A 26,826-nucleotide genomic window follows, 5' to 3' on the forward strand; every position below is an offset into this window, starting at 1 on the left:
TTTCAATGTTTTTGTATAGTGAACAGTTAGATAATTTGTCAGGAATGATGCCACTTGAGCTTAGTGAAGGACTCTTGTTTAACTGTGTGGATACCAAGAGTCCCGCCCTCTGTCTTTTTCACTTCTCCCTCTGTCCTAAGAGTAAACAAGAGAGTTGCACAATGTTCTTCAATGTTCTTGGAAATTAAAAACATATATTCATGTTGCATGATGTTAGATTATCTCATTTATAATGGGAATACATGCACTAATCTCTAGAGATCACAAATCTAAATTGCCCTTAAAAGGGCAACTATTTCTCTTCACACTAATTTCCTGAAGAAACTTGTCAGACTGCCAATTACTGCCAATCATTTCCAATTAAAAAAGTTACTAACTGCAGAAAAGTGTAGGCATCAGCACACAGCTGGGACTGAACTTTGTCCTCCTTCCTGATTTGGAAAACAACAGGCAGAGTATAAAAGGGGGGAGCAACGGGGGAAGAGGCTTGTTTTTGTTCAAGGGGTCGCACCAAGAAAGAACTGAGCAGAGAGAAGGAGAAACTTTTTAACCAACTGGTAAGTGTCCGATTTTATACGGTCGCTTCGTATGGAGTAAGTTTTCCATTTTGTACAGCATCAGTAAATAAACAGATAAATGCTAACACACATAACTTTGTGGATTTTTGCAGTACAGTTTGCTTGAAGCTTTTGTGCTTGCAGTGTTTCATTGTTTCCCATCTCAGGCAGCCAGTGAAAAGCCTACCACACTATTTAACCTTTCTTTCTGCCATGCACATGCTAATACTTTACAGGAATTGTAGACTCTTGATAGACTATCAATACTGTGCTTACTATGTGCATCAGTGAGCTGAAATGTGAATAGAAACAGCACCGATTTGAGAATTGGACATTATGTGCTTCGCTTGCAAAGCTTTTCCTTACTAATATTCAGTCCAGGCTAAACTTGATTGAAAAGAGGAACAGTTTAGGAGGACACTTATGTAAACATGATAACCCCACTCTGAACCTTTGTACCATCCTAATCTCTCTTTTTTTGCTGAGTTTGATCAACCTCTGGTGTCCTGTTGCCACCCCCACCCCAATTTCTCCCTCCCCCTAACTACTATCTCTTTCCTCTGTGTGTTATAAACAGATCGGGGGAGTGAGGAGGCACCACAGGGATGTGGGTGTGCCTCAGCCTGCTCCTCACTCTCTGCCTGCTCCATGGGGGCGGAGCAGAGAGTGACGGGGGTGGGCCTCGCTGTCAGCTGCCCACAGCCTGGAAGATAGGGGAGGTGGACCCAATGAAGGGGGCAATGGGCAAGGTGACAGTGGTGGCACTTTTACAGGCCAGCTGACTGTTCTGTTTGGTGCAGGCTTCCAGGTATGTGCCCCTCATGCGCCAGCCAGTGTTCATGACAAAGCGATCACCTTGTGAGTTTGAAACCTGCAAGTATGGCATTGTCACTGCTTGGTTCGTAGGGAGGTGTCGTAATCATCATTGTTTTTTAAGTAGACTTTGTTCCTTTTAACTGATTTGTGATTCCTCCTGTCTGAGCAGAGTGGACGGCCTGCGCCAGAAGCTGGAGAGACAGGGTTTGAAGGATGTGACCTACATGGTCGTCAACCACCAGGGGGAGGAAGCACAGCGCCTGCATGCCATGCTAGCACAGAGATTGTCTGAAACCATCACCCTATACAAACAGGAGGAGCAACAGCCTGATGTCTGGCAGATACTGGGTGGAGAGAAAGACGATTTTCTCATTTATGACAGGTGTGTTACCTGCAGCAGAGAGCTCATCCCAAAGCAGATGTTATTTCTCTCTTTTTCCTCTTTATTTGTTTGGGCCATTATAGCTGTCATACTTTGACCTCACCATGCCTGTCTATCTCTTTGCTGCCAGATGTGGTCGTCTCACCCACCACATTTCCCTCCCATACTCCATCATCGGACAAGGTCATATTGAGGGTGCAATCAAAGATACCTACTGCAAACGCATTTGTGGGAACTGCACATATGAGGTATGGACCATTGGACCACACATTCATTTAAACAAGCTTATACACTGAAATCCCTTCAAGTCTGTTTCATTTCTCTTCCCTCCTCTGATTTTTCCACAGAGCACTGAGATCCCAGAGGAATGCACAAGGACAGCAGATGCACAGCCAGATGCAGACAGGCTCCCAGATGTAGGGGGAGATGCTGGAGATGGTCACGGGCATGGTCATGGTCATGGTCACCATCATGGTCACCACCATGGTCATGGTCATGGCCACAACGGGCATAATCACGGTGGCCATCACCATGGAGCACAAGGGCAGGGGCAAGATGATGGGGTGTCTCAAGGGCAACAACAGGCAGATTTAGGACAGGCCCAACAAGCGGTGCAAATACACCTGATGGCGCAGCACAGGAGGCCTTGAGCACCACAGAAGACTAGGTGAAAGTCAAAGCACAGCTGACAGTGGACAGCTGGCTCTGACAATGAAGCCTCTCTTAAGGTCAGCTGATGCTGACACTGACGCAGGCTGTTTGGCGAGGCAGGGAGTGAGCAGCCAGTCAGTCTCTGACACTGTGAGGAGGCGCTGCCCGCCTCCTGACAGTGACACGGACTGACAGGCGATGCAGCCAATAATGTCAGGGAGACCTGACAGTGACGCTCGCCTCCTGCTGACTGACAGCAGCCTGAGCCAGCCCAGTGACCCTGACCCCCAGGTGTAGTGAGCTGAGGATGAGAGTCTAGTCAGCCAGCCCAGTGACCCTGACCCCCAGGTGTAGTGAGCTGAGGATGACAACCTACTCCGCCAGCTCCATGAGCCTGACCCTCAGGTGTTCAGAGCTGAGGATGAGAGTCTCGTCAGCCAGCCCAGTGACCCTGACCCCCAGGTGTCGTGAGCTGAGGATGACAGCCTACTCCGCCAGCCCCATGAGCCTGACCCCCAGGTGTTCAGAGCTGAGGATGAGAGCAGCTGTAAGCTGGTTCTAATATCCTCATATTAAAATCAGGTGGCAACACTGGGGCCGAATGCTCTTTTTACCAACAAGTATTACCCTGGGAAAAGATGGGGCGGTTCATGACAGCATGGATGAATAGAGGAATTGATGAATAGGTCGAATCCAACATCAGGCTCATCAACATGAAACATTGTCGAAAGCATGTATTGATAACTTGTGATATCTGGTAAAAGATTCCAATGATGAGATTGTCTTAAAACGTATGCCTTGTTTCACCTCTCTCACCATGCGTGTTATTTGGTTGCTCTCATCCTTTCCCAGGAGTGAATATGGTTATCATGTTCAATAAGTTGACTTCTCCAATACTCTCTCCATCCTTTATGAAACCAGGCGCAGAAACTACGCTCTAGTGGCGTCTGTATGATGTCCGGCAGGAGAGAGAAGAGGGGTCACTTAAGGAACATGATAAACACTTAAAATATTTCACAATGCAGTATCAAAGAATACTTAAGAAAAAAATTGAAAATTGATAAAGTCTGCAATTATGGCACAATTAAAAGAAATAACACCAGAAATCTGAAGAAGGCTTAAATAAATGCTACAGTGTTGTTGGGAAAACCTAAGCGCACTGGCCTGTTACTGAAAAACTCCAAAACATGTAAAAGAAAACCTTAACAAAAATGTTATACCAGTGATGTGTCTATCTGTAGGGCATGCAACTGACCACTATCCTTGACTATATACTGTAAAATCACAGTATTAGTGACAATTTTAGCTTTGCACAAGTTGATAACATCCACAAGCTTAAGCACATCTCAGGTATATTGTTTTTTTTTCCCTTTTCAAAATGCACATTTCAAATGATGAGTATTTGGCATTCCTTTTATCTTTGTTTGTTTGATTGCATTCATTAGATTTAGTATGTAGGCCGCAAATTGCACATTTATACAAGGCTTGTTCAAAGAAATTATAACACAAGGCTTTTAATGTCTGTGGTAATGTAGAGAGAAAAAGAGAGTAAAGCAATGAATAACAGTTGGAGTACACTCTGTGCTTAATGAAGATTTCTGTGGGAAGACGGCAGTCACCACGAAAAGCTGATGTCTGCGCAGAGAATTGTACCGTGTGTTGAGATTGTCAAAGATGGTAAAGAAGAGTCGAATAAAGATGGTTGTGTACTTTTTGTGCGTGTGTGTGTGTGTGTGTGTGTCTGTCGATGTCAAAGGTAAAAGCTGACAATGGTTAGTATATGTAGGCATGCTGACTTCAGGATTTGCTGTGAGAGAAGAATGGTGGGGTCAGCTACAGTATGCACTGTGTGTGCACGTGTGTGTGGTGGGGGTGGAGAGGTGGGCGTGGGGGATCTTGGTGGAATTTGGCAACTATCCTGCACGTGCTTGAGAAGTCAGACACATGTGACTTCAACAAAGCACAGGGATCATATTACCCTTCTTACTTGTACATTTATGATCTTCATAAAAACCTTCAGCCTGGGCCAGTCCATTAACACACAGATGATACACAAATTAAATCTTTACGTCTTTTATGATGTTACATCTTTAAAATCATTTTCCCTCTGAACATTTTGGAGATTTATATTAACCCTCCACTGAAACTGTTCTGCCAATATCTGTCAGAAGATGGCGGCGAAGCTACATACAACAAATCACTGCTATACCTCCCAACAGCCATCTGTTGATTATATTGATAGTTCTTGTTCTCACCAACCCAACAACTCCACCCAAACTGAAAACAGAGGACCTTCTTACTTCACATCATCAACCTGCACAACTGTTACATTTACTATAATGTATCTCTGTCATACATGTTCTAACACATCCAGCTTCAAATCCAGTTGTTCAAGCTGCCCTACCCATGCTGTGCAGCACATAGAAGAGCCAACATTAAATATTTGCTGAGTGGTCTGTATGGGATTATTGTGAGTTCTTGTTATTTCACTCAAGTGAGACTATTTAAAGTAAAAAATGTAAATCCTGTTTGGTCAGTTGCAGTTTTACATTGTATTTGGTTCTTTAGCTACTTGTGTTTGGGACATTTGCACATATTGTAGACTGATGATATGCTTCTTTTTATATAGTATATCTTTTTTTCACACTGATTATTCTGGTCACAGATGGTGAATCAAGAAAACAACATTTTATTTGTTATACGGTTTTCTCCATTTGTGTGATATCGTGTAATTTGGATACATGTTGCACGAACAAATGTGCCTTCAGCCAAGAGGAGCTCTTTTCCCCCCCCTTTGCTAACGCTTACATAATGATGTCAACATCCACCTCAAAACCTGTGAAATTGTCTTCAAGACTTAAAGTGTAACACCCTCTGCTCGATGTAATGTATCCGAATTGCCTGTCAGACAGTGTGTCTGAAAAGGTCAACAAGCAACCGGAGGTAATAAATGAGACCGAGGCGGACTGCTTGTGTGGGCGTAATTGGACTGAAGATCCAATACAGGGGAACAGTGACTTATGGGTAATTACCTGCAATGTCCTGAGACGAAGAGCTGTGAGTGGCTGTCTCTCTGATTCAATCAGCCCCACACAGAGCAGTGCAGTACACAGCCTCTGTCTTAATTGTCCGATATGCTTTCCCCCTGATGCACAACTGTTTCTGCAGCCGTTTCCTCTCCACTTACCCCAGCAAGAGAGAGACGGAGAGAGGGAAAAAGAGAGAGAGGGAGAGAATCTAACACTTGTGAACTCATTCACACACACAAAGTGCCTCTGTGTTGCTCACAACAAGTATGCATTCTTCGCCCCACAGCCACCACACATACTACATGCACACAACTCCTATTCTCCTCTTCTCTCATACACAAGCATTCACAAATCTATTTGCATTTTGAACTCTCGGACCACAGCGGGCTGTACATTTTCTCCCTCATTAACAACGTTTTTCTGTCAGAGCGCTGATCTGAACTGACCTTTCCTGTGCAGAGAGTTACTTGTGTACTTTTAATGACACAGTTGGCATTGAGTTAAGGTCTTGTGGTCTGAGTTTGGCAAGTCACATTTTAAATTGAATCCACGATAGAAAGCTGTTCTAAATTATAATCAGTAACATGATCTTGATAACCGGGTGAAATCTAATTTGTTTCATTTGCTGTTGCATTTCCAACACTAACATTGGATCATTAGTTTAAAGTACATAATGGCTCTTACTCACAGTGGAGGCCACAACCTAGAGGATGTGATGAGCTCTGTAGAAAACCACAAAGATGCACTGGAAACCACCAATAACAATTAAAAATGAGTTCTATTTTCTGAAGACATGACAAAAGAAATGTACAAGATGATCGAAGTTGCAGTATGTACATTTATTGTGTAACTTGTTTGAGAGCTTATCAATCACACATAGGGTACAACACCAGAAAGGCTCAGCTGGTAAGAGAACAATATCAAATCATTTAAGATTAACACAGTTCTTGACTTTGGGTAAAACAACAGCCCAAAAAAGAGAGACAATGACAGTGGCTCCAAGGACTGGTTAGAGGGGGAAGGGGGGATCTGAAAATATGATTGAGGCAAAAAAAAACAAACATCAATTTACCAAGCCAATGAGAACTGATAAGTCACGGTGCTGCGGTTTACACACTTGAGACCGCAATGCAGCTGTTTTTTTAATTCTGACATGCTGAATATTTCCAGTTTTATGAAGCCAGATGAGACATGTCAGAGAAGAACAGCGCACACATTAGTCATGCTGCCCCATCCACTGCAGTCAGACCAGGTAATGGAGGTGGTGTCAGGGCTCTGAGCAAACAAACAAATTACACATTGATACAAATATAGACTGGAGCCACTGAACTTATATACATGTACATTACATACACATATATACGAGCTATATACCGCAATATTTGAGTCAAGAATTAAACTATTTCTCCCTCAACCAGCTGAGAAATATCAGGTATATTTTTTTTGTTTGATGAAAATTGAGTACCAGCACAAATTCCAGCACTCATGATCATTTCCAGGCTTAACAGAGCGACAAAAAGTCACCCCCTTGAACTTACACAAAACCAAAAAAAAAGCTGGAGGCCAAATCTCTATAAAAAAAAGAAAAGAAATAGCCCCATCAAAATGCACCATAATAAACATGAAATGCTTAAATCACATGGTGGGAGACATGTGAGACTGTAGTTACAGTAGAACTATTTCACTCTGCATATATTCATGATATGACATCATAAAATACTATATCTATCAGCTCTAGCTAGCCATAAATCTTTATAGCAAATATTAAATACTCCATTACAGTACATCATCCTATCATTCTGGTAGTGTAAAATATGTCCTATAAACATAGACTCTGTAGAACAAAACTGAAGCTTATTGGTATTGTAGGTTCCTCATTTGTCTGATTATTGTGCTGAATAAAAAACATAATGCTGTTTTATAATAACATTTATAGACTTGATTTATTCCAAGATACAAAATCTGAATACTATTTTAAACATCAGATACTATATATATGTGTGTGTGTGTACAAAGTGCTTGCTCTAAAGTGTCTGTAACATTTATAAGCATGAAATAACAGTTGCAAACTTTAACACTACATTAAGAATGAGCTCATTGTGACCTTGCAAAAAAAATAAAAAAATAAAATGCAGACACAATGTAGTAAACACCTGTTCAAATAAAAGCACCTCCCAATCCATCCTCTGTTTCCTCGCTTGAACACTTTCAGAGATTATTTTTCCCCCACAACTCTTCCTCAATATCATAGTTGCATCATATGTTCCAGTTTGCACACATTCACAATCACCACAGTACATCTAAAGAAAAACAAACAAACAAACAAAAACCTTAACAGTGCTTTTTCCATCATCTGATCTTCCTTCATAATCACAGAAAGCCTACTGGGGATCTTTGGATGGGTGTGTGAACACTGTCAAAGTTGGATGAACATCATTAAGCGACTTGATCCTGGGGCAAAACAGCAAAACAGTTGCATTGAACAAACCACGGACCTCCCTGTTTCTCCTCCAGTTCATTTAGATTTGTATACAATAAAGTCAGTAAGGCTGAATGCAGGAAAAACACATGTACCGAGCAGCAATACATTGTGATTAGTAACATTAATGACATGAAAAATATATACTTGTAATTTTACAGCACTAGTAAATATATTAAGACATTTCTGCAACAGCATTGACTTGCTGGTATCATCGGCACAGGGCAGTAACAACAGAACACTGAGAGACAGAGTCAGAGAGAGAAAAATGGCACATATTTATCATATTCACATTTTCAGAAAATAAATTGTCATTTCATGGCTCTTTGTCTCTCTTTGTTATAGGATTGTCTAGGACAAAAGACCTATTCTATCTGAGTCACTAGCTTGCTTATCTCAGGGATGAGTGCAAAACAACATAATTCAAAGGCAGGGTGCGTTTCCTTTGCACTGTGAAGTACGTTCTGTTTATGGTGAGAGGCGCTCAGTGAGAGGCGAAATGAAGATTCATCACAATACCATGCATTTCGCACAACCCTAAAGCTTCAATAGCTTATTATACACAGTATGCTATGCTGCAGTGTTTGTCACAGGCATATTGTCATAGTCTTTATGATAGAATTCATAGGATGAAAACATATGAGGAACCTAAAACCTTTACAAAAAGGACTCATTTCCTTTATAATAAGCTTGCACAATCAATGAACAAAGAGAAAGCCTATGCTACACAGCAATGGACTGAATAATTGATTATTTAATAGACTCTTTCTCAATTATGACATAAATCTGGTGATTCTGAGAAAAGCATGGGGGCACAGTGTGTGCCTGTTTACACACACACACATATTCCCAACTGTACCAGACTTGCATCTATTTTTTTTTTTTCCTTTTTTTCTCTATTACACAAGACCTTGCGTTGATCAACATTTTTGGTTTGAACCTGTGGTGACTTTACTGAGGATTATCTGAAACGTGCAAAATACAGATGAATGGCCTCGAAAAAATTCTCACAACTGTTTTCTTAGACAATTTTCAGCTCGTAATTGTTATGGCTATGTCAAAAAGGCTAAATTTAATGAGTCAATTAAGGCAAATATTTATGATGTAGTGTTTGTATGTTGTGCATGCATGTTACCGTGTTAGTGTATGTGCATTTTCTTGAGTAGTAAATTTACGAACAGAGAGGCTTTACACCAATGTACCTGCATAGCAGTACTTGCCTATATAGCAATGCATAAATGCACAAATCCTACTTGGAAAAGCATGCCTGAGCACAGATATGGCAAGCCAGTAACACTATCATAGGCACTGTTTGTTAACACTGTGTACATGGCAGATAGTAAATATAAAATGTTAGGTAATTACCATTACATACTTTCACAGTCTTTCAACTTGCTGCAGGTGCTGTCCCTGCAATAACTATGCAACATGAGAAGTAAGAGAATAAAGGTTTTCACTGTGATTATGAGTGAGTGCTGGTTGAAAGGATGAGACGTGGCTGCTGTAACAGGATATAACAGTACCTGTACTTTTTTATTTTTGAATTGCCAGATGTTCCCTTTTGATATATAACTATATCAATGTGTCCTTGAGCAAGGCACTTTGTTGTGCTTAGTGCACTGAGGCACTGAGCAGCTCCCAATTGTGACTGAATCTGAATATATCCTTCCACTTACTACAGGAGCTGCCATCCAGCGCTGTAAGGGAGGTATGTTCACAGTATGATGTGCATGTCAAAATTAAAAAAAAACTGTTGGGATACGTATAATCACAAATTTATCAGTAAGCTAAAATTGTATAATTTACATTATGTCTATCAACCATTTATCCTCCAGTGGGTGATTAACTTCACTTCCCAGAATGCCTTTCAACATTCCACATGGTAGGAAAGAAATGTAATAGTATACACTGGTAGTTGACAGTGTTTGTTGTCATTGTGACTGATATCTGTGTTTATACTGTAAGCTTTTTTGGAGTTAAATCTCATGACATATACTCAGTTTGGCCACTACATCATGAAAATATGAACAGCATGTCTTTGAGAGAAATGAAGCCAGGAATGCAAGATAGAAATGCATAGTTGTGTTTCCAACTGTATTTTAGGTCAGATTTTTCCGTTAGCTAATGCCTTTTTGTATAAAAATATATCTCTAGCAAAAGTACGAATACGATGACACGATGAAATAAGAAATTTTAAGAATACAAAATAAGCCACGATCGAGCAGTGAAATACCTCTGCCAGCAAGAGGCGTCAACATCAGCGATGACTTTTTCACGGTGTGGTATGAAAAATACGACTAAAATGTGTTTGCTCTGTCAATCATACACTCACATCTCTCTGTGAGATTAAGACTTCAGCAATGTCATTGCAATGTAATGAGATCCAAAAGCAGTGAGCTAATGATTTTTGGACTTGTGACGATCACAGTCATGTTGTGTGCATGGATGTCAGCAAATCTAGCAAACTGTGCATTTATGTATTTTTTTAATGTTTACTTTTGGTAGCCTCTGCATCAATTAATTGATGTGGCACAGTTGAAAGAGCTGAGAATACAACGTATAGCTTTTCATGTCTCTCTTTCAGCACCCTCTGAAAACACCTGTACACTGTCACCTACGCTGTGTGCTACGGTATTTTTTTTGGTTTCCAGCGTGGATCAGGCAGAAACAGGTTTTTTTTTGTGACTGCAGGGGACTTCCTGGTCAATCAACCTTACACCTAAAAAAAAGAAAAAGGTTCATTTGTGTTGCGTCATTTCACGGCGAGAGGTTCCCCAGCAGGTCTGGGGTGATGTATCCCACGGGCATAGCAGGTAGGGCCTTGGGGGGGTGCTGAGGCAGGCAGGGAGGGGGGGAGTGGTGGGAAGGGGGATTGAGGAGCAGACTATGCTGATTATCCACTTCCTGTACCACCGTGTAGTCCGCAACAGGAGCAAGGAATGGGGACTGGGGAGAGTCAGGAAGAATGTAAGGTGACTGATTATCCACCACTGTGCCTGCAGGTTTGGTCTCCACTGGCTGAGGGTGTATGGTTTGGTACCCCTCGAGGGGTGCGGGGGGGCTAGGGGGAGTGCTGATCTGCCGGGCTGTGCTCTCTGTGGTGTAGCCACTTCCCTCAGGATCCACTACCAGCAGCTGAAACTGGAGCTCTTTCTGCCTCTTTTCTTCTGTCTCCTCGCTATTCTTACACTCTTTTCCTTTTTTTGTTTCCTCCTCTGTGGCCAAGCTGTTCTCCTGGATTCGGAGTTGCTGACCAGGAGACAGCACCACGCCTCCGGAGGGCATAACGTTGCTGACCTGGGCGTAGAAGTCTGTGTTGACCCAAGTCTGGGGTCCTGCGGTTTGGGTTTGGACGAGGGACCTCTCGCCTCTCTCTGGGGTAGGGTCTCTTTCTACGACGTCAAGGGAAGATTCTCCGTCCTCCGGCTGGCCTGGCAGCAGAGTGGCCATCAGCATCAGGGTGTCTTGGTCGGGCATATCTGGGTCGTAACAGCTAGCCCTGCCTGAGTCATCATCAGGGAAGCTGGAAGAGGTGAAAAAACAGAGATGAAATTCATACTTGCAAAAACCTTCTGGTCCAATGACACCATGTCTTCACATGAGAATCTGTGCAGTACCTGATGGTGTTGGAGCAGCCAATGTTCATGTGGTGGCTCACGGGTTGGGGCAGACCCAAGAGCCTTTCTGTGTCTGAGCCCTGGTTATCCTCTTTCTCCCCAGTGTCTGCGTCCTCAGCATCCACCTCAATGAACTCCACCCATGGCTCGTCCTGGTAGAAATCTGGTGCATACGTGGGCAGGCCACCCATACCTCCACTCAGGATAAAATTCAGCTCGTCCAGTTTCCCTTTCTGCAAATTTTTGTGAAATCCTTGCATTAATAAACGTTATATTCTCTATACCAGTGGACTGGTTCTCAAACTTTTTTACATCAAAGACCCCTAAACTGACATAAGTTAGACCATGGACCCCCCGTTGGACAAAATTTTGAAACACACACCAGAAATACACAAATATTTGTTCTGAGACTGAATAACATTACTTTTTGTTAGTCAATGTACATTCAAATTAGGGCCAATGGGGCGAATGTTTGGAATAATTTAGAGACAAGTAATATTTCTGGAAAAGAAAAAGATAACATTTCAAGAAAAAGTTGGGGACCCCCTTGAACTCTCTCTTTCTCTTCTTTTCTTTTTTCACTTTGAGAACCACTGCTCTATACAGCTATGTCAATTACGTTTTTTCAAGGCAGAGTCTGTAGGTTTGTTTGTTGCAGTTTCAAGTTAGTCCAAGACAGAGACTGGATGCCATCAAGCCGGGAGAAATAGCGCATACAGCTAAAAGCATTATTATGTTATCATAATGCTTTCTGGGGTCCAGGGGTGAATCTATAAAGTGCAAACAGACTACCTGTTATATGCATCCCACACTATCTAACAAAAATACACCCACAACATATCGCTGAACCACGACCCTCCTCATGTCTTATAATCCCTCCATGGTCCTCCTGTCCTTGTGCTTTCAGATAATTTATGGACTATTTTCTTTTGCTTTTATTTTATTGTTGACACACAATAAACAAAGAGCGATTGGCAGAGGGACAGTGGGTGGTGTGATGATAACGTGGCCTAATGTGCCTCAGCCGACTGAGCTACACGGACGCCTGGGACTGTCTGCTTTTAATTAAACATTTCAATGGAAATGTGAAAAAAACAAGCCCTGTGGTTACACAGCACTTTATACAATCACTTTACTGAATAAACAATGCACAAATCCACGTGTTGAATGCAATGAATTATTGATGGCTTCAAATTCAGTCCTTGTGCATGTGCTTTACAAGGACTGATATTTGTATTAGATCCTTTAGAAAATGGTCTGACAATAGCAGCTGGCATTTGATTTGCAGAATAAATGCATTAAGATGGTTCATTACAAATTGTTATTGTAATTATTAAACCATCTGAAGAAGTATGTGTGTGGGGATATTTTACTGTGTGGTTCAAACAGGCTAGACATAGAGCATCTTTAACACTGCAACATCATGTTACATATTTGACAGCAGTAAAAATCAGATGTGACAATAGTTCACTCAGGTGAAATTAGTGGATAAAAGACAAAGGAGAATAACAACACAACACAGACATAAACTAAACTTACCTTTAAGAGCTCTGGATCGATGCCTTTAATTTTGGGTACAGGAACAGGCGGCAACACAATCATCATGAATCTGAAGCGACAGGGAAGAGGAGGACATGATGAATATAATCTGTTCACAGTATTTGTTAGTATTTGGTGTGTGTGTGTGAGAGAGAGTATGTGTGGTGTGACACTTGAGGCCACACTGAAAGCTGCGCTGCTGCTGCAAAACGTGCTGCTGATTTATCAAACATCTTGACTGTTGTCACTGCCATAGTGTCAGGCAAAAGAATGCCCTACCTGTGCTGCTGAGATATCAAAATCAGCATGATGAGTATGAGGATGCCCACGGTCCCGAAAATGAGAATAAGTGTGACTGGGAAAGTAGTCTCTAAAAAAAAAAAAGATAAACAAAAACAAACCATGAAATAGAATCCATATTTTCTGGTTGTTCAAAGTAATGCATCCTGTCGGTCTGAACCGTCAGCCATATTGGATCCGACCAAAATACTGACTGTTCCGCCCTTAAGCCACCATGAATTTACCTCTTCTGTTGACCTCCATCATTTTAATGAAGATGGAGTCACTGAACTCTCCAAACTTAGTGAAGGCTAGCATCCTGCAGCGGATGTGCACCTCATACTCTTTTCCTATGTGCAGCCCATAGATTGTCTGCTGGGTGCGCGGCTGCATCTCCAACTAAAACACAGAGACACACAGGAGGACAAGAGAGAAAGGGAAAGTAAACAAAAAACACGGCTTTAGAAACAATTGACTTTTGCTGATTTTTATTTAATCAGAACAGACAGAAACGCTGGAGCTGACTCACACTTAAGAGTGGCAGGAGCTCTATGTTTATTTTTGGTACCTGTAACTGTGACCTTTTCAAAGGTGGAATTGTTGAGTCATTTCAGATACATTAGACAGAGCACATGCTGTTATAATAGTAGACTCTTAAACGGTTTCCAAGTCCTGAATTCAACCGACTGGCTGGTCAGGCGGTAAAGAATATGAGCCTGTTCAAGGTCCCATGGCCTCTGACCTACAGATCCCTCCCTTCACTTCCTTCAGAGAGCCTGTGTTTTCCCAGAGGGCCTTGCTCTAACTTCCACTGCCTTGCCAACACAGCTACACTGCTGTTTAGACACGACACTTTAAATGGGGGAGGGGAAAGGAAACATGACACTGTGCCTCTATGAGCTACCTACAATTTACTTTTAAGGGGGTGCATGATTGTTTGCATTTGTGAGAGGCGTTTTGTTAAGTTTTGAGGCGTGTGTTTACATCTGTTAGTAGCCTACATGCAGCACTGTTTGTGCATGCACAAAAGCATACACACAAGGAGAGAGAGAGAGAGAACTTACGGGAGAGAAAGAATTCAAGACCAAGTAAAAGATACTCACTGCTTCCCAGTTTGAGGAATTTCTCTCTCGGTACTGGATCTCGTACTCAAGGCGCATCCAGCCCGCCCCAACGTCTGCAGAGGGTGGGGGCTCCCAGTTGACAATGACATCATAACTAAGTCCAGAGGGACTGAGGTTCAGGAGAGTCCAGTTCAGGGACATTGGTGGGTCAGGACGCACTGCAGGGACAGGGGTAAAAGTTCAGTTTGAACTAAACACAAACTATGCCAAGCTATTAAAACAACTGAGCATTCATGAATTCATTCAATGTCTTAAAAATGCATGTGGACACAAACAACTGAAAAGTATCTCGCTTAGGTTATAAAATATTTTTATACAGTGACTATTTATGTTTTAGTCTGAGGAGGATGAAGCTTAATTTCATTGTGTTAAAAAAAATAAAAAAAATAAAACTCTTTTGCAAACTGTTATTTCTAAGGTAAAAGAGGAAACTTTGACCTGATGGTAGCACAGGCAGGGAGCTAATTAAAAACACAAGGGTTATGACTCATCAACAACAATCTTCCTGGAGACGCTGCCAGCAGCTGATGAGATATGAATTCAAATTGTTGGACGAAGGGTCAGACCAAAACAACCGACCATTTATACTCTTTTTTTTCAACCCTACATACAATGCATGTTCATTGGCTTGGAAAAAAACATCCAAATGTATCTTTGAAAAAAACATGCCAATAATCAATTTGCTCACATGAGAAGAGATAATAAGAAATATATTCATGGGAGAGATATCGCCAAACATATGACACTGCCATGTGATGATAGAAAATCTATCAGTGTTCTGCTTAGATAAATACCATCAGACATCAAAACATTTACCCTGTAAACAAAGATTGTCTGACACTTGATCCGATACTGGCAAGCATGTGACATTTTGCTGATATGTAAGAATTATTTCCTGGAAACCCTCAGTGCAGGTAATCTATAATCAGACTAGACCATGCTTCACACTGAATGCAACACAGCATTCCCCTAACAATGTAAAAATAAACGTATGTGCACATATGCAGGGTTACTGACCGATATTTTCGACAGTGAAACAGTCGTCGTCACTGAAATAGGTGATGTTGTTTTGGCCGCGGAGCTGCACACAGTAGGGGATCCAAACAGATGTGTGGTTTACATCAAAGTAGCACTCTTTATTTGAATGATTATACTCTGGACACTCCTTCCATTCACTGGTTGGAGAGCTGAAGAAGGGAAACAAATAACATTAAGTGCTACACATGCAAAACAATGACTTGGCTGCATCTACTTTGGAGATCATACTTACTCTTTCTTAAGGTAGAAGACTCTGAGTGCTCCCGGGGAGGACAGGTTGTTGAAATTGCCTGGACTCCACCAACAGCGGAAGGTCTCCTGGTCCCTTGATATGCACTCTGTGAAATGAGGCTCAAGGGGGCCTGAAAGACAGTGAGACAAAGACAGGGGTCAAAGACAGATCACACAGAAGACCTCAAGCTGCATTAGGATGATGAATCACCTTATTCTGAGGTCTATCCACCCTTTAGGGGTTTTGGTTTATCAATGCGGGAACACTGATAAAACCTGAACTCCATCATCCTCACTCTTCCTTGAACCATACCTGCTGCTACTATCAGGATTTTTTTCACATTTGAAAAGAGAGACAGCCGCAATCTCATCTAAACCGCAATGCCAGAGTGAGGGAGCAGGCCAGAGTACAAGGTAATAATAACACAGCAGGTTCACCACAAATCCTTGAAGGATTGAGAGATCGTCAATAAAAATGTTCTAGTTAAGCTTTGGACATTGACACTGATACTGTTATTGTATATAAGAGACTGTTATACTGTTTCAAAATGTCTCCCTGTAGCACATCCATCCATCCTTCGCCTACACTGTTTATCCATGAGGTGTCGCACGGGGCGAATACACCCTGGACACATTGCCAGTCTATTACAAGATTGGCATATAGAGATGAACAACGTGCTCACAAGTTCACACACCCGGGCAATTAAGAGTCTTCAATCCACCTAAATCTTTGGACTGTGGGAGGAGTAGTAGAGTACCTGGAATGAACCCACATAGGCGCAAGGAGAACAAGCAAACTCCACCCAAAAGGCCCCAGGGGATTGAACCCAAAACCCTCTTGCTGAGAGTGTTAACCACAGTACCACCGGGCTGCACCCCTGTAGCATAATTACATTTGTGAAGTATTTCACTAAGCTGGTTTTCCTGGTGAATGGCTGTCTTAGGTCTGTTCTTTTTAAGGCCAACACAGGTTGGAAAATGCGTCTTTTAATGTACTCGCACATCCGTCCGCCACTGCATGAGCATCACATACATCGTATTTGCAGTGATGGTGCAGTCGTAGGAGATCATACCTGCAGTTAGCTGCCAGCTCCCTTGACAAAAACAACCTCACACACACACACACTCGGCCCTGATGAAAGCCACATCGTGAGCAAAGTGAGCAACACTCTCCACTGACAGGAGATAAGACTAACTTACAGTCTGCAGTGAGTGATGTTAAATCGATTTCCAGTCGCCCGGCCTTTATAACCTTTAGATCTATCAACACACATTTCATACCATTTGTCCTCTGCCCCACCCCGAGGCCCTGACTCAGCCCTCTCCACCTCTCCTTTGGCACCCTGTCACCCCTCATCACTGTTCCCCTGCCCACCTCCCTCTCCCAACAGTGAGGCAAGCTCCTCATCCAGCTGAGAGTGCCGGGGTTTGGTGCAACCATAAATAAGAAACTGAAGGTATCATCGATTTCTTCTCCACCCGCTCTCCACCCCAGCTCCCTCTCTTCTCAGTGGCTGCAGCGTAAATCATGCACAGAACCAGAACATAAACACGCTTCAGAGCACAAGGCGAGGAATTAAAAGACAAACTGGGGCTGTGCAATGTCGACGGATAGTTTTTTGAGTTCATGAACATGAAACTAAATTCAGCTGGTGCATTCGTACATGCACACACCGTTTACGTAGAGACACAAACTTGCCTAACATGCATCTCTAATTAACATCAACAAACTACCACAAACACCACAACAAAGCACCCTAACAAACAAGCCCCAACAGCGGGGAGGACAGACTGCACACACTCATCATCTATTCACACAGAATACACACTATTACTTTGATTACTTTGCTTATTTTCCATTTGATGCCAATGCAACCTCATAATTCTTTGCATTCCTGTGCCGTTGTGCCTCCAGCTCTCTCTGTCTCTCTCTCTTTCCCCCTGCCCCACCCCCAGTAGCCCCCACCCTGTTCTCCACCTTCCCTCCCTTCATCTTCTGCACACTGTCGTGGTTCCCAGAGCTTTGCTATTTCAACTCACCCTCCCTCCACCCATCCAGCAAATTCCAGCTGACACCATCAAAGAGCTTTCTGCAGACGCTGAATGCAAAGGAGAGCTTAAAACTACAAATCTACTAGGTTACATAAAAAAAGTCAACCAACACCTAGGGAATCCATGTTTCTTGCTTGACATTAATGTACCTTAACAAAAATCCTTTGCTTGTCTGACAATTCAGACATTTGTTGTTGTAATTTAGTTCCTAAATATCTGTGTAAAATGTTATTCCCATCACTGTTTACTTCCAACAATTTGCTCCTTTAAACTGTTGCTCAAATGTAATTATTTACGTTTTGTGTGAATGTCATCTCACAGCTGTTGCCCTGGTCTGGGTGGAGAGAACTAGAAAGCACACAGACAGACAAATGTTTTGAATGTTAACCTCTCCACAAAGAATGGGGCTCTGCTGGTAAAGGTCAGGAGGTACATTCTTTTTTTTTTTTTTAAAGAAAGCTGTTTGCATGGATGAGTGGCAGTTGAATCTGAAGTGTGTCAAAGGTAAAGGGTTAGCGAGAGTCTCATATTCTCACCAGATTCTCAGTGTGTCTTCCTCTCACTCATTTGCCACGCCTGTCATACTTCTGTTGCAGCTTCATATCTGTTCATAATCTATAATTTACAAAAAGCCCTTTCGCCATGTACTTGTCTTTTTCAGAGGTTAAAGCAAGGCTAAAGGTTTTGTTCAAGTTGTAACTGGCTCACAAGCCACAGTTCAACATCTTGACAGGTAGATGTTGATCACCTGCCTATAGGCTGTTAATTATGTTATAGGGCTTTACTTGTATTTCTCTCATACTAATATATAGCCATCACAGAGCTTCAGCGATGAGAATCTAAATCCTGCCTGTACCTGCCAGCTGCCATTAAGTGACAGCTGAAAGCCCTCGGCTGAAAGGAAAAAAAAGTGTGTTTGTGTGTGCATGTGTGTGTGTGTGCATGAGCTCATCTTGGCTATCTGTACATATCCGTTGGTCCTTGTGGGTTGGGTGTGTGTTTTTGTGTGTGTGTGTGTGCGTCTCTGCAAGTTTGTAGCTGAGACTGATAAACAACTCTTAGCTCCACGTCCTGTCTTCATCAATCCATACAGAGGAGCTAGGAAACCACTTATCTACCTTGATGTCAGCGTTAGCCATTAAGGTTTGAAATCCACTAAAAAGCCTAAAAAAAGCACTCTCCCCCATGACCCTTGCTCCAGCTGGCAAACAGCACTAAAAATGAGGCTGGAGAGGTGTGCGATCGGACTTTATCAGCAATTGCACTGTGAAATGCTCCACTGTCATGTGGAGCGAAAAGGAAAATGAGGCTATGACGCTATGAATTACCACCTTTTCCAGCTCATTAGCAGATTTAAGTCAGCGTTGTGGTTAATAACGCTCCAAAGGAGACAGGACATATAGGTGGGAGAAGAGAGAGAGAGAGCGAGAGAGAGAGGTGGACAGCGACATTCAGATCTTTGGCTGGACAAATGCTGTTAAGATTTATGTTACTGTATAACATTCAGATATTGGTGGCAACATGTTTCTCTTGATGAAAATGAAAACCATTTCTCTGGCTCTGGAGGTGATTGATTATTTTTCAATCACCGGTCAATTTAGGGTCTGTTACTTTTCTCTGCGGTGTGTTACAACATTAGGGGCTTATTGGGAACCAACAATCAACAATCAACAATCAAACAACAACAATCAAACTTAAATGTTGTGTGAGCATAATGAAAGAAACATATTAGGACATTTAGCTGGAGGGAAAAAAAAACCATTGTAGCTGTATGACAGCCCATTATCTTTTTCCTTTACATACTGCATCACTAATTCAATTTCAATTGAGCTCCATGCCCCCATCTGATAAGAAGAACATTTCTATCCACTAACATCCTCCTATACTTGATAACTGCCACTTGTATTTCCAGTCTACAATACGTTCTGGATGCTGCCGCTGATGTTACATTTGTATTCAGTTTCCCTGCAGAGCTTAAAGCACTCAAGTTCATTTTCAAAGCATCACATGGATAAATCTGATCATCCATTACTCTGGGACTGCATGTGCTGTTTGTGAGCAGGTTGTTTTTCATATCTGTTGCTTTTTTTGTTTTACTTAAAGTAGAATAAAATAACACAAAATAATCACACAAACTGGCAGACACATAAACACTATGCGTACAGGGAGTACTGCGAGTGTCTCTTCATTGTGGTATTAGCATGTAATTGATTTGATTGCCCTGCGCTTGAAGAGAAAACACACACACACACAAACACACACGGCTGCTTAACAGTAGAGTCCTGTTATCCCTGGTCTTTTCATGCATATAGCTCGTATCTGCCTTGAGTGACTGTGTAAACACAATTATGTGACACTCAAAAGCCAAATTGCTGTTACCAGTCTCAGTGTAACCCATACAAGATTCACTCTCTTTAAATCTAGGTAGGCACTGCTTTAGAAGAGTTAGGTAAACTCCAGATAAACTCGGTGCTGCTGTTCAGCATGACCGACTCCTGACTGCCACTGCAGCATCCAAGCCAGATGATCCACATCACTTCCTTTCCTGCATCACCATCAGTCAATGTGTGTACGTATGTGTGTGTTTCTGTTAACCAGATGGAGATATTGGCAGCACACGCAGACACTGTGTGAGTAAAAGTGCCCGTGAATGTGCACATGCACAAGTTCTACATTATATCCCTGCACCCCCTCCTGACATAGTGTACACGCACGATGCGCACACACAAGCAATTTCCCACCACACACCCGAGCAGAGGCGTTAATGTGCACGCAGCAGACAGCTTCGTTTGTCTTTCTCAGGGAATGTGTCTGGGTTTTATGAGGAAGAGACAAGACTGAGCAGACGAGATGAAAGAAAATTGTAGAATCTGGAAAATTCAACCAGGAATTTAATTTATTTCCCAAATTCTGACATATTTTTCGTTGTTTAAAACTTCATTTAAATTTTGAGAGTATAGAAAATAAATAAAGAGGTTCAAATTGAGCTTGATAGTGGAGGTTACATGTTGAGTCAGGAGGCCATGTGGCATTTGAGAGAGCCAGAAAGCCCGAGCACTGGGCCAGAAGAGAGAGGGAGAAAGCTGAGAGACTGCAACAAGATACAAACAAGAGAATGTAAACAGGTGATATAAATAACAGCCAACGCTCACACGCAGTTTCACAAATAGAAGCAAATGCACACACTCTGAACTTCCACCTTCACAACAAAAACCGACAAAGAGTATCAAAGTGCCATTGTCCCGTTCCTTGAATATGTCCTGCCTTTCCTCGCAGTTACACAACAGGACCTATGGCTCTGCTTCCCTATTAGAGTTTGGACCCACAGGATGACAAGTTCTCGCTCCATCTGATTCTCATTCCCATCCGTGTTCATGGTCTGGTGTGTTTAACAACGCAGTGACCCAGTCAGCTTACTACGGTCCCAGCAATCTTTTAGCTGGAACTAATGATGTTAATCTCCTCTAATGCCATTGCAGACCAGGGTATTGCTGTCGTTATGTCATATTATGTCCAAGTGAGAGTAAATATAGATGAGCTGGGGTTGTCTGGCTTGTAGCATTGACACCGGCACATCCTGTAAGCACACATTTTCTCTCCTCACCTTTTGTAGCCTGGCTTTTTTTTTTTTTATCAAAGCTTATTCCACTACCCTGCCATCCACACTTCAGTAGGGTGTCAGATATTTCCACATGGGACAAAGCTACATGTTGAATTCAGCTGCTGACTGTGTGGCCTTACAGTGAAGTGTGAGATCGACTTTTCAGACATGACTGAAAATAACTCCAAAGACTCATTTAAAAACAATATCTGGTCCTCTAAATCTCATATTCACTGTTATGATTGTTTTAGATTTTACCCAATCCTCTTGAACTGACTTAAGGGTGCTGTTGGCATTCAAGGACCAGGCCTATAGTGGTACCACCACTACCACAGGGCTCAGTATTAGTTTTTTAATTCTATTTTCCCTATACGTATGTTTGGTACATCCTCAGAAAATATCTGCTACTATGACATGGGTATAAGATTTTAGTGGCACTACTTGCTGGTAGAGCTTATAGATCCTGCATTAACTGTTCTGTACCTTTTTGTTATTTTGCAAGAGAAAAAACTAATTAATTTTAATTTCCACAGCTTTATTTTCTCATACTCAATTTGTATTCTTGAGTGGCAAAGTGTTTTTACACTTTTTTAAATGATATAAAACAGAGGTAAGCATCACACATCAAAAGCTGCACGTTAAAATTGGGAGGTCACTGTTGAAATCATAATCTACTAATTGCACTGAAAACACGAGGCAGCTCAGTAGCCGACTGATTGATTGCATCTCCCTACGTTACGATAATTGATCAGTGCTAATTTTCAGAATGTTGAAAGAACATAATGAGTTTTTCAAGTTGGAAAAATTGGAGACAAGCGTCTCAGTCACAATCAGGTGCTGGTGTGTGAGAAAGAACATGCTGCTGCACTGGTTAGACACCAAGCTTAGTTAAAGGGATAGTTCAACATTTTTGAAAATTGGCCCATCGCCATGATCACCCTAGTAATAGCAGTAGGTTCGTTACCTTTAATTGTTGGTCCAAGCTGCTTTTAGATCGGGGGAGAAGAATACCGAGCGGCGCAGCTACACTACGGAGGCTAATGGAATTTCTTGGTTTTGCTCATCAAACTCAGCAAATACACAACCAAAAAACTCAAAAACGCTGTGGTGGACAAGTTGTGACCTGCACATTTACCACGCTATGAGATAATAGCGGAAAGTTAAGAGAAGTGAAGCAAATACTCGAAACTACTTTCTTCAGTGAACCACTGGTCGGAGGGACACAGTGTGCGCACCTCAGCCAGTGCCGTAGTATACGGACGTATCTGCAGTAAACAGGCGCTTTTGAAATCACTCCGCCGAGCAGCCGTCTAGAGTGTAAAGTCCGACTTTGCCTTTAAAACAACTCCATCTCGCAACTTTCCGCTATTATCTCATAGCGTGGTGAATGTGCAGGTCACAACTTGTCCACCACAGCGTTTTTGAGTTTTTTGGTTGTGTATTTGCTGAGTTTGATGAGCAAAACCAAGAAATTCCATTAGCCTCCGTAGTGTAGCTGCGCCGCTCGGTATTCTTCTCCCCCGATCTAAAAGCAGCTTGGAACAACAATTAAAGGTAACGAACCTACTGCTATTACTAGGGGGATCATGGCGATGGGCCAATTTTCAAAAATGTTGAACTATCCCTTTAAGGTATAATATTAATATTAGATAAATATTACTCCTATTATTTCACCCACAGAAAAAATGTGACTTAATTGAAAATTTAAGTAATTTTGATTTTCTTATGCAAGAAAGTTCCACTTTCACTTTTGCTAATTTTCTTTCTTTTACCTTTCATTCATTTTTTTCAAAACTAAATACATACTATATACTACTGCTGGGTCTGCATCTTTACATCTGTCCTTCATTACAGACCGTTTATTTCTCTCTCCCACCATCTAACAAAAGGCCTATGTATTTCCCTCACCCAACTTATGCTTAACTTCTGACAGCATATCCCACACAAGGTCTCAATTTTGCTGCTCAGAGCAAACACACCCAAGCCAAGCAGATGTAACAGTAGATTGTGTGTACAAGCCAGGCAGACCAAACCTCTGCACGGTTACCACTGGTTACCACCTCTGTGGCCAGGAACACAGCCTCACACAACAGGATCAATCTATGGGCCTGAGGAGCGAGTCCTCCTGAGGCACACACACAGACACTCAAGGAAGACAGGGGCGAAGAAAAAGCAAGTGTATGTGTGCGTGTGTGATCAAGACAAATGGCTACCACTGGCTATAATTACTCTGGTAAGCCTTTAAATATATAGGAGTATCTCCAAAAGTCTACTCTTGGCTTGTTGTGTGGCTTGACTGACAACAGACATAAAAATGTGGCAGAAAGGGTATAACCCGCAGAATTCCGGGAAGGTTCTTAAGAGCAACAACAAAATGGTTTTAAACAATCCCAAAAGCACGTTTGAGGGTTCTTCAACACACTGGATACATCTGAGGAAGGAGGCGTGGGTAAAAGGTCAGATGTAGTGTGCTTTGGTGGAGAAAACAGGTGTCAGGATCAGAGATTGAACAGTGTTAAACTTGAGAAAGGCACATGCTGCGTGTGTTTGCTCATGCTATCAGTGTGCGCTTGCTTTGTGTTTACAGATGTTTCAACGGTTGTTGAGGAAGACCAGGGCAACGTTACCACAGAGCTCGCGCAAGACCATTTTTGACATCTGAAGGTGGACCAGTCAGAATGTTTGATAGTTCAACCTCAACACGTTATCAGCGGTTCGTCTGGGAGCTTATCAGAAAGCCAATGTGAACCCTCAGAGATAAAGACATTAGCTACCGTTTGTGAGCACATTACAAAGTCAAAGGCAGAATGCCTGAGGGCAGAGACACAGAGCTCAAAATTCTGTGGTTTTGCCAATTTACAGAGTGCACACACACCTATCTTTTTAACACTGGTGCTGAAATCAGGTGTTATGTGATACTATCAATTATATTAACAAGACTAACTAATGTATTATTGGCTACCCCTGTTTTATACGTATAACTAGTGGGTTGTCTAGATTTCACAAAATCACTTAGTACAAGCTTGTTTCTTGTCTTCTTTGACCAAACACTCAGAATTACCAATCTAATTTTCTGATCAGAATGCCAACATTGCCTTTAGCCAAGACCACTCATACTCAAACTGTGAAAGGGCTGATTAACAAGCAAAATTTGCAACCAGCCCTGGCAGAAAAAAATAAAAATTAGCTTGAAATTGCCAAAACTTTACAAAATTTATGTCCACACTAAAAATGCCAGAGCAGATTGAACAATATGTTCCAAGCACATGCTATTTGAACCAGTGTTCTTGAACCTCTGTGCCACATTGGCCCACTGGGTTTATTTTCCCCAAAACTAAAGCATTGGAAACCATGAAAAACAGATCTGAGTAATGATATTCATCAGTCAACATTCAGACATAATGATGACAAAAAATTCCCATTGGCATTAATGAGTCACAGCTTTTCTATAATCATTTAAAATAGATGCGTCCCACTTCTAAAAAGATAATCAGTAAGGTATAAAGAGTTGGCACCACTGCAAATGGAAGACACTGGGAAATCATTTATGAGTAATGAGCAGGTGCCCAGTGAATCCACATGAATAGGGCCTCATACAAAGCCCATATTACACAGCTAAATTTCCAACAGTGTTTCACCAGGTAACATACATGCTTTCCGTCCTAGCAACAGGTGCTGTGGCTGCCTGACGGGCAGCCCAGAGATGGTTTGGAGGTCTCTCAGGTCTCTGTTTAACGGTGTCTGGCTCACTTGCTAATGGCAATGAGCAGATGTGCCTAAGAATATACCAGCAAGACAGTGCCCTGCCAAAATATTCAAAGACAGAAAGAGCAATATCAAAAACAGTTTGAGCATCTAGTTGATTTATAAATAGTACTACATTACAAATGACTTTATGTTATGTGATCCAGACAGTGACCCAAAGGAATGCGTATAAGTGCAAATTCAATGTTTTCAGCCAGTAATCCTGATCATTCTCATCCATCTAAGAATTAATTTGAGCAAAATAAACAATTTTCAACTCAGTAAAAAGATGCCTAAAAATAAAACACCAGCAACACTGTTTTTTCCTAGAGTTTGACAAAGTCAACAACAGAATTGATCCATTCCTGGAAGTTGCAATATCTTGGCCAAATCATATTGCACAGGTGAACTTCAAATAAACAAAGGTTGCAGTGCTGTGCACTTTTGACCATTAGAAGAAGATGCCAATTCATCATCATCATCATCATCATCATCATCATCATCATCATCATCATCATCATCATCATCATCATCATCATCATCATCATCATCATCATCATCATCATCATCATCAACATCCTCATCCTCATCCTCAGCTTCATATCTTCATATTCCAATGGTGGAAATGATACGGAAAAGGGCGTCATAATTGAATTTAAAATGAACCTCCTGTTGCTTGAGGGATTTTAAAAAGGTACACCATTTTAGAATTTAAGTTTGGCTTGTTTCCTCAGCCACAGCATTCTTTCACCCAATTATTTCAACTGGTTCAGTGACAGCTGGATTACTGGCTGAACATCCTGCAACGTCCTGCCTGGACTTTGACAGAGAAGTCCAGACCATATATTTACCCTGGCTCTATTGATCCCTAGCCTGTTTGACTAGCCAAACCAGGAAAGTGCGGCATTTGCTCAACAGTGAACCCTTTACACATGTATCTAAGCAAACACAGCATTCTGCAACTGATGTCTGACATAAGACGTGATAACAAGTGTCAACAGAATGTTGTGTGCAAAACCTGAATGACATTTGTTAATGTTTAATGAGGTGCATGTGGAAAGATTGATACTGTCCGAAAGATGATTTGTTTCGTATCAATCTATTTCACTTTCTTAAACAGTTAAACAACAATAACAAAAGAAATACAGGTAACTCACCTGATGATGTCATTCTGGCCCTGTCCGTGAGAAATGCTGAACCCGGAGTGGACAGCCAATCCAGGGAGGAAATTAGGAGGAGTAGGAGACTGGTCGAGGGCGATGAGATGGCCATGATGCTGAGGACAGAGACAGAGGGCAGAGTGGGAGAGGGACAGAGACACTGTGATTATAATTATCAGCTGGACGCCATGATGACATGCCCATGTGAAAAAAACCCTCCTTCCCTCACTCCCAGACTCCCACTCTCTTTTTCTCTCTTTCTTTCTCTCTGCCATTTGAGCACAAACTGTGGCTGCCATTTATTTACAGCTGGTGTATGTGAAACCCAACGCGAGACAGGGAATAAGCAATCATCGTCCCAGGTTGCTGCTGCGGCAGTTGAAAGTTGTATGAAAGATGTTTTTCAGTGTAAAGGTGTTCTTTGTCTTTGTGGTGTTTTTCACTCTAAACAAAAGAAAGTGGCATTACATTTCTCAGAAGTGTTGAAAACTTTAAAACTATTTTGTAATAGAATACAGTCAAACCTT

The 26,826-nt window shown here is 41.9% G+C and overlaps 2 protein-coding genes across 4 annotated transcripts in view; one reads left to right on the forward strand and one right to left on the reverse strand.

The window, feature by feature from the left end:
- Positions 1-444: 444 nt before the first annotated feature.
- On the forward strand, positions 445-4,120 carry selenop (selenoprotein P). Of its 3 annotated transcripts, none has more exons than XR_014595649.1 (6): positions 445-557; positions 1,135-1,365; positions 1,543-1,755; positions 1,886-2,003; positions 2,103-2,754; positions 2,812-4,120. XR_014595649.1 is itself a non-coding variant. In XM_083979709.1 (5 exons), the coding sequence occupies exons 2-5, from the start codon at positions 1,163-1,165 to the stop codon at positions 2,403-2,405; spliced, it is 837 nt and encodes a 278-aa protein (XP_083835835.1). In that variant the 5' UTR covers positions 445-557; positions 1,135-1,162; the 3' UTR covers positions 2,406-4,120. The 3 variants fall into 3 exon arrangements, 1 of the variants encoding a protein (XP_083835835.1); XR_014595650.1 differs by having other exon boundaries at positions 2,869-4,120; XM_083979709.1 differs by having other exon boundaries at positions 2,103-4,120.
- A 2,133-nt stretch (positions 4,121-6,253) lies between these two features.
- The window catches only part of ghra (growth hormone receptor a), a 30,044-nt gene continuing 9,471 nt past the window's right edge, over positions 6,254-26,826 (reverse strand). The window contains exons 2-10 of the mRNA XM_083979318.1: positions 26,297-26,415; positions 15,744-15,873; positions 15,491-15,660; positions 14,453-14,631; positions 13,595-13,748; positions 13,350-13,440; positions 13,071-13,140; positions 11,532-11,764; positions 6,254-11,437 (exon numbers count right to left, since the gene is read on the reverse strand). Of these exons, the coding sequence (XP_083835444.1) occupies positions 10,672-11,437; positions 11,532-11,764; positions 13,071-13,140; positions 13,350-13,440; positions 13,595-13,748; positions 14,453-14,631; positions 15,491-15,660; positions 15,744-15,873; positions 26,297-26,411 (1,908 nt within the window). The 5' untranslated portion in view covers positions 26,412-26,415 and the 3' untranslated portion in view covers positions 6,254-10,671. The remainder of the gene's footprint in view (positions 11,438-11,531; positions 11,765-13,070; positions 13,141-13,349; positions 13,441-13,594; positions 13,749-14,452; positions 14,632-15,490; positions 15,661-15,743; positions 15,874-26,296; positions 26,416-26,826) is intronic.

Source organism: Trachurus trachurus, assembly GCF_905171665.1.
Source record: "Trachurus trachurus genome assembly, chromosome: 9".
In the NCBI taxonomy this organism is placed as follows: domain Eukaryota; kingdom Metazoa; phylum Chordata; class Actinopteri; order Carangiformes; family Carangidae; genus Trachurus; species Trachurus trachurus.